This window comes from Etheostoma cragini, chromosome 16, assembly GCF_013103735.1.
Source record: "Etheostoma cragini isolate CJK2018 chromosome 16, CSU_Ecrag_1.0, whole genome shotgun sequence".
In the NCBI taxonomy this organism is placed as follows: Eukaryota; Metazoa; Chordata; class Actinopteri; order Perciformes; family Percidae; genus Etheostoma; species Etheostoma cragini.
The window spans coordinates 24,467,784-24,476,308 of NC_048422.1; the positions used below are offsets into that span (position 1 = coordinate 24,467,784).

At 43.3% G+C, this 8,525-nt stretch overlaps 1 protein-coding gene across 1 annotated transcript in view; it reads right to left on the bottom strand.

Annotated features, from left to right (window-relative positions):
* LOC117959758 (blastula protease 10-like) overlaps nucleotides 1-8,525 on the bottom strand; it is a 14,043-nt gene that overhangs the window by 4,096 nt on the left and 1,422 nt on the right. The window contains exons 3-9 of the mRNA XM_034897037.1: nucleotides 8,118-8,174; nucleotides 7,954-8,000; nucleotides 7,380-7,449; nucleotides 5,877-5,991; nucleotides 5,597-5,769; nucleotides 4,864-4,945; nucleotides 3,632-3,965 (exon numbers count right to left, since the gene is read on the bottom strand). Of these exons, the coding sequence (XP_034752928.1) occupies nucleotides 3,632-3,965; nucleotides 4,864-4,945; nucleotides 5,597-5,769; nucleotides 5,877-5,991; nucleotides 7,380-7,449; nucleotides 7,954-8,000; nucleotides 8,118-8,174 (878 nt within the window). The remainder of the gene's footprint in view (nucleotides 1-3,631; nucleotides 3,966-4,863; nucleotides 4,946-5,596; nucleotides 5,770-5,876; nucleotides 5,992-7,379; nucleotides 7,450-7,953; nucleotides 8,001-8,117; nucleotides 8,175-8,525) is intronic.

Genomic DNA, 8,525 nt, shown 5'->3' on the forward strand with positions numbered 1-8,525 from the left:
CCTCCACCTCACACAGACACTAGTCCTCCACCTCACACAGAAACTAGTCCTCCACCTCACACAGAAACTAGTCCTCCATCTCACACAGAAACTAGTCCTCCACCTCACACAGAAACTAGTCCTCCACCTCACACAGAAACTAGTACTCCACCTCACACAGAAACTAGTCCTCCACCTCACACAGAAACTAGTACTCCACCAGCATCTTCTGTTTCTCTTCAAAAGTTCGGCCAAATTAATACATTAAGAAAATCAAGACCGAGTCCAAAGAGGTTTGAGTCTGAGTCAAGACCAGGACTAGTCGAGTCCAAGTCAAGCCAGAGTCTAAAAAGGTTCCTGTCCAAGCCAAGACCTAGTCCAAAAAGGTTAGAGTCCAAAACAATACCAAGTCCAAAGAGGTTTGAGTCTGAGTCAAGACCGAGTCCAGGACAAGTCAAAGACCAGGACTAGTCAAGTCCAGAACAAGACTGACTCCATAAAGGTTTGAGTCTGAGTCAAGACCGTGACCAGGACAGAAAACAGGTCTTATGCATGACAGTATCAAGACAATCATTCTGGGTACAATATAGAATATAGAATATCTAAGACACCTGGACTCGTTCCAGACCAGAAGCCCAAAAGCCAGATCTGGCAAGACCAGCGGTCGAGACCGAGACAAGTCAGAGTCCAAGACCGGACTCGAGTCCTGCAGCCCTGGTTTAAAAGACTCTTTGTGTATTATTCTGTTATCTGAAGTTGATTCCTGGATGCATTCGTTCCTTTTTGTAAAAACTCTAACCGAGCCGGGGTTGGGTGCTGGAGTTAATGCATGTAAATGTATGCGTATCAGGAGCTTCTCTGTGGGCGGATTCACGCGGGAGGCACAGAAGATTAATGTTCTGGGAGCTGCTGCAGATCATTTTCGTGACAGTTAATGATCATTAATGTACTTCTGAATTCATCACGGCGGCTCGTCGGCGGCCGGGAGCGAACGTAGAGAACGAGTCTGAACTTCTGGAAGTTAGAAATCAGGACAAAGTCCCAAAGAAGCTGCTCAGTTCCTCACATCTAATGCTCTTCTTCTGACTTATAACACAAGGAAATGGCAAAGCACCTCTCTCAAGACCACCTTAGTTGGTTCCAAGACAAGTCCAAGACCAGGACTAGTCGAGACCAAGACAAGACCGAGTCCAAAGAGGTTTGAGTCAGAGTCAAGACCGAGTCCAGGACAGAATAAAGGTCTTATGCATGACAGAATCAAGACAATCATTCTGGGTTTCCCTTTCCCTCCAATATTATTATCAACATAATAAAGACACCTGGACTCGGTCCAGACCAGAAGCCCAAAAGCCAAATTGGGCAAGACCAGTGGCCGAGACCAAGACAAGTCCGTGACCAAACACTAGCGAGCCCGAGACAAGTCTGAGACCAAATACTAGTGGAGTCCAAGGCAAGACCGAGTCCAAAGAGGTTTGAGCCCGACTCAAGACCGAGTCCAGGACAGAATAAAGGTCTTATGCATGACAGTATCTAGACAATCATTCTGGGTTTCCCTTTCCCTCCAATGTTATTATCAACATAATAAAGACACCTGGACTCGGTCCAGACCAGAAGCCATATTGGGCAAAACCAGTGGCCGAGACTGAGACAAGTCCGAGTCCAAATACTGTCTTACCATCAAAAATGAAAATCAACCCATTTGTTAAAGCTTTTAATCAACGTTTTTAACTTTGTTTCAATGTTTGTCACTTTTTTGGATGTTTTCAACTCTACGTAACACCAACTTATTAACTTTAGTTTTAGTTATTTTTGGAATTTATGATCAATAAACCTCATTTATAGGAAATTATACCTAATGTTGGAGTTAGAAAAGCAGAAATTAGGAATTATTGAGACTAAAATTAAAGGAATGGATGTTGATAATCAGACTGTATAGATGCTGTTGTCCTTTTATTCAGACAGTCACTATCCTCCAGGAGCCAGTACTTGTCCCTAGACTGTCAGAAATAAGGGTACAGTAGGGGTCCATTTCTGTCCCCCAAGGTACAATCTATACTAACGTACCCCATAGGGCTCATTGTTGGACCTCAAGGAACATATGTACCTTTTTGAGGGTCAAAAGGTACATATATGTTCCCAAGCAACCCTCAAGGGTACAGTTTTTGTACCTCGCCTTGTATCCTGGAGTCAATCAGCCAGGGCACACCTGTTTATTTCCTGTTTTCTGGTGAAATCCACAACTTTTATTCCTTTGTCATATCTACTGCAATCACATTCACCGTGTTCAGGATTCACTTCTCATGGGGGGGGGGGGGGGCACTTTTATTGACATTTTGAGCATGTTTAGAGGCTAAAAACATGTATAACTTGTCCTGTTGGGCGCTAACGTTCATTTACTCTGTGTAGGCAGCACCGATTGGTTTCATCCATCTCTGACAGACAGTCACATTTAAAAAGACAGAGCTGCACGTAGAAATCAGCCAGAATTCTCCTTTAAATGCTTTAGTTCAGAGAGCTTTGTTTTGCCAGATTTAAAGTGTCGCAGCGTGTCCTCATGCCTGTCAGACAGGGTGGGGGTTTTGATGCTGAGAATTGTAACAGAGTGTTTCTACACTTGGGACTCGTTACCTTTACTTACATAAGACTTGCAATACTTCTTCCACCTTTGTGGATTCATGTCATACAGGGATTTGTTTAAGATATTTGAAATATTTCATTGGAGAGAAATCTACAAGGAAATTCATTTGGAGAGGGAAAAACCTTTGTTTCTTCATTGTGACTCATCGTTTCAAAACAATCATTTTCTACAGCCCTTTACTGGAAAAGTAGGTTTTCAAAACCCTTTTCAGTGCAGGCCTAATGACTATGTTAATGTGTGGCTGTGTGTGTTTACACCGTATCCATCAAATCTCACATTTATTGAATTTCAGCCTTCACATTGTTAGAGAAGTAGCCTTTTATTCAACAAGGAGACAGAAACACATCACTGCCTGATGTCATGAGAGGCCAAACACGGAATGGATCACATATCAGGAGTTTTACTACAGCAGATCCAGTGGTTCTTTCTGCCGGTCTTACTGGGACCTCTAGTGGTAACGGTCGGGGTCTGCAGGGATCAGGGTGGAGGGATATGTGTGTGATCTTTCTCCGGTTGTAAGCCGTGATGCAGGCTGCACGGTTTTAAGCCGCTCTTTTGGTCACCACCTCCGACTTCCTTCGTCTTTTTTTGTACACATCTTAAAAAAAAAAACAAAAAAAACAAAAAAAACAAAGATGACAAGGGTACAGTTAGCTTTTTTGGGCCCTTCAGTCTCATGTATTGACACTTTTCATCCACAAAAAAATCTAACAGCAACCAACTCAGTAGTCCGGATCAATGGAAGTACGCTTCCACCTTCCGCTCCGAGTCTCTCAAACTCAGAGCTACACGCTGAAAGGTCAAGTTATGAAGAACATTTGGACGACGCAACAAGGCAGGTCTGCTCAGTTCTTTAGAGGAATGATTGTAAGATTATAAGAGAACATGTTGAGGGCATCTCTCTAATTGGGACGTTTTGGGACCGATTGGTGGGACTGTTGTTGACAAAGTCCCACACAGACAAAGGTAACGAGGTGTAACCATGAATCAGCGGATTTAAACATCACACGTTACTGTGTTGTGGGTTAACTTGGCGTTGTTAAGTTGCTTCCAGAGACTATTCTGCAGCCGCTGCATCCGGAGCTCAGCGCCACCCGAGACGATTGGTTCAAAGAAATGCGACCCAGTCAGATCGGTTCCTCCTATCCCAGAATGCATCTGGCTGTAGCTAAACCTTGGTCCACAGCGCTGTGGAGATAGAGCTGGCGACCGCAAACAAAACATACCACATCTGTAGAGAAGTTTAACTTTCACAATGTCCATGTGAGTCAGTCTAACCCTCTGTCCCATGTTCCTCACATCACTTTTGGGCTGGATGGTGGGCTGGCCATTGGCTGAGAACACATGACTGAAACAGGACAAAGAGTCAAAATCCATAATTAATTAATCACACAGGGGACTATAGGACTGCAAATAGTAACCTACGGTTTTTTAATTCAGCTTATGTTGCATTTTCCAATGAATGCACAAACAACTGTATATGGAAGTACGGTACCTTTACAGTAAAAATTCACAGGAACAGGCTGGACAATCGTTACAGGAAGTTACTGTAAATTTCACGTTAAGTTTGTTAGTGTATGGGCACAGGGCCAGGCAGCGTGAAGACTACCATAGGATAGTGAACACTACTACAACTCCTTAGTTATGCCGTTATAGGCCTAGACTGCTGGGTGACTTCCCATGATGCACCTCTCTCCTCCCCCCTCCGCCCCCCCATCTGTATGCAACCTCATCCCATTTATGAACGTTACTAACTCAACTTCTTCCCTTTCTCGGAGTCTTGCTCCTATGAAACGTGCAGTGAGATAACTGCTGTGATGTAAAATGAACTACTGTTGGTGACCCGCTGGTTGGTAAATACACAGGAACACCAAAAGCGGGAAGAAGTGTGTATTAATACCGGGATGTGTACACAACTGTTAGAGTTGATGGACTTCAAAACGTTCACTTTCTCAAAACACGTGCTAACGTCTCATCTTTCGTCTATTTAGGTCTTTCCCTGGCACACGTACTGCGGCACGCATTTCTACAATTTTAGTTTGTGCAGTTATTACACAATACATATTCTAACCTTTTTAAATCATAACATTTTTAAATCTTAAAAATTAAATACTAAAACCAAACCTGCTTTGAATAATCAAACTACATAAAAATGAAATACCATCATGACCTTGGCCACAACATCTCTGCATGCACAAACAGGCATGACGTCCATCTGTGCGATGCTGGTGTCTTGGACACGTTACCTTCCGTAGTGCATGATGGAGCCAACGTCGTAATCCAGTTCGAAGGTTTTTCCTTGTTGGATTTTGAAGTTTTTCTGCATCCCTGAAACACCAAACATTAGAGCCTCAGACAGATCTAAAAATAGGGAAAGGATGGTGTTACAGCAGCAAAATCAGTCACACAGCACAGGAAATACGATGCAATACACTGCACATGACATAGTAATATCTAAAAGAAAAATTTGAATACATACATGATGGCAATTCAAAAATGTGCAACTGCTGAACTAGTAATGATAAATCTGTAGATAAACCTATTGTGCAGGTTGCACTTATTGCAGTAGTGTGGTATCTGAGTCTTATTATTGCCCTAGAGTCTTATCAGCACCCAGTAATGAAGGGGTAATAGGTTTTATTGCCTGTGGTAGGAATGATTTCCTGTAGCGGTCCGTGTGATATTGAAGCCGTCGGAGCCACTTAGAGACATCCTCAAGAAGGGTTTGTCACATTGAATCTAAATATATGCCTTTCATTTCTGGGTGTGCTTATTTGGTTGAGTTACGACTGAAAATAACGCAATTTTCTCACTTTATGCCTTCTCGTCAACGCTCGTCGTCCCCTTGTTGAGGCTTTTGTCTTTAAACAGTTTTGTGGAAAATGTATTTGACCCAAACAAACAAAGCAGAGCAGAGCATTTGAACACAACTAGAGATGATCTCTCAGCAGATACTGCCAGCAAGCCCGGGAACGTTACCTTGCATAATGTTACTAGGAGAAATCAGGATGTACTTGTCGCGGTCCGCCCGGGTGTGTTCGTGGTAGAGGCCCAGAGCATGAAGGAGCTCGTGGGCGATGTTTCCCACGGTGCATGCTGGGCCGATGAACACGGATTGGACTCCGCCGATGAAGCCCACGTATGACGCACAACTGGGAATGTGACAGTTAAGTATGGAAGCAGATGATCAATCTGAAACGAAGCCGTAATCACTCCATTAGTAGAGAAAAAGAACACATGAACCGCTGGGCTCCCTTACCCTGCGCTGACGTCGAAAAACAGGTAGTTGGACTCAGTGGTTCGCTCGTGGAAGGACACACAGGTGGGATTGGACAGCATCGCTAGGGCAGCGTGGATGTCGTGGGTCCGACTGGCTGCAAAACAGAGACACTGCGTCAAAACAGAGACACGGCGTCAAACCAGAGACACGGCGTCAAAACAGAGACACGGCGTCAAAACAGAGACACGGCGTCAAAACAGAGACACGGCGTCAAAACAGAGACACTGCGTGGCGATGGATGCGGTTCGTTCCCATGGTTCCAGAAGGAAACTCGCTCTTTAGACCAATCGCAGTCGCCTTGGGCGACGACGGCTCTGCTCAATAGTCTTAGATAGCAACATCTGCACCCCCGCAGAAGAAAACGCCAGAGCTTTATCGCCGATGTTAACCTTCATGTTTTCTTCGGATCAAACGGTCCCGTTTTTTAAAGTTTCTGCAGCAGCAATTTGAATTTCTTCCTTTCCATGAACCACTCTTCACAACTCAAACCAAGGGTCAGTTCACTGACCTTTAACAGTTTTATTCCATTTTACAGCATGAGATCATCAACATCCTCTGATCTTAAATATCAAAATAACTCACCGTCTGCTTTTTTTAACTCAAAAGTTAGATGTATTTTCATAGGCTATAGAGGGTTTAGTGACCAGAAATTCCCAAAATAGTGGTAATATTTAGTTATTGCACACTGGTGGAAGTTGGGGGAGCACTGAAAGTCTGAGACAAAACAGTAAAAAAATAAACCAAATAAAAAAAATATATAAAAGTTAAAGGGTTTGTGTTCAATTTGGACCTAGAAGGACAACCCAAGGGTTAAATGGAGTTACCTGTTGATGCAGTAACGGGAGAACATTAAAAACTGCGCATGTTTGTACATTTTAGCATACAATTTAAGCAGTTCTCATATTTTATTCCTATTATTTAATGTATATTGTATCTATGTGTGTGTTGTCTCCTAGTATTTATTATATTTATATTCTGTGGGACTGATTTTGCTGCTGGAACACCAATTTCCCATTTTATTGGGATCAATATCTGTCATGAGCTCATGCATGGCTATACCTCATCATCTCTTACCAGTGTCTGTGTGGACTTTGTCCTCAGACGTCCCAGTTAGAGGAGACGCCCTCAACATATTCTATTAATCTTTCCTCTAAAGACCCGAGCAGACCAGTCTTGTTGCATCGTCCGTATATTCTTCATAACTTGACATTTTCAGCGTGTAGAGCACTCACATAAAGAAAGACCCCAAACTATGTGTCAACTGAAGCACCGGTTTATTGTCTTTTGGTGCCCAGCCTGTGCCTCTAGTGTTTGACGTCTACGCCCCGTGTCGTCTCCCGAGACCGGGTTTTGTCGCTGTGTATTCAGGTTGCAGGCAGCTAGCGGATCAAGGACAGATCGCTGTGATTTGAGACAATGAAATCCCTCTGAACCCATGCAGGAGCTCCCCGTGCCCCTTTACTGCAAACGCAGACCCCTTACCTAGCTCTGGGTGGATTTCATACGGGATGTGTGGTGTTGGCCAGATGCTGTCCACTGCGTTCCTGTCATCCTATGGGAGACAAGCAGTCAAAATAAACGTCCAAGCAAGGGCAGAAAACTTATCTTGAGATTGAGGAGAGCGTTGGCCGCGAGCAATAGGACAAAAACAATTAAAATAATCTTTCATTTCCAGATCTACAGAAGGTCTCTTTCCTACCGTGCAATCGGCCTTCTGCCATGTATCCCAAAAAAAAAAAAAAAAACTTAAAATCCGTAAACTTCACACACATAGGTCCAGTCCTACGCTAAAACTTCCTTATCTGGTTCAACAGTCTCTAATGTCCATGTTGAACCAGACCGACATGCTTCCACTTTGCAAGTAACGGGTCCAATTTGACCCGAGGTCAACATGAGGGTTGAAATAAATGATTAGAGCTAAAAAAAAACAAGAATGTGTCTTCTACTGCTGGGTTGATTTGTCCATAACAAGTCCTGCTGAATACTGAATCAACTTTACAGCAAATTAAAAAAAAAAAAAATCCCTAAAAATACATAAAAAGGACATTTCACTCACTGACAACACTATGTCTCCCTCCGCAACTGCATCGTTCGTCATCAGCTCTGTCAAAATAAAACAATTTCAGATTTTCTTTTTCCCCTTCTCACCTGCAACTTAAATACACAGCAGAGACGCCCCAGCAGGTCGGGACGGAGACAGACGTTAACAGAAGTACTGACCGTACAGAGTCTCGGGGTTAGACGCCATGTAGTGAGCCACCCTGGAGATCACGTCATCTGGAAAAAGACAGATTTAAAAACACAGTTAGACATTCAACCGTGGTGGAATGTAACTGAGTAGATGTACTTCAGCACAGATGTTTATGTACTTGTACTTTACTGAAGTCTTTTCATGTCACTTTCTACTCCGCTACATTTATCTGACAGCTTAAGTTACTCTACATTTGTCTGATAGCTTGTTACTTTTAAGATTTCGGTCCCAGGAATTTAAAAAGCGGCAAAACCGTTGAATTATTTTTCTAAAAAGGCAGAAAACAACAAACTTTCATCCATCCATCCATCCATCTTCGACCGCTTATCCGGTATCGGGTCGCAGGGGCAGCAGCTCCAGCAGGGGACCCCAAACTT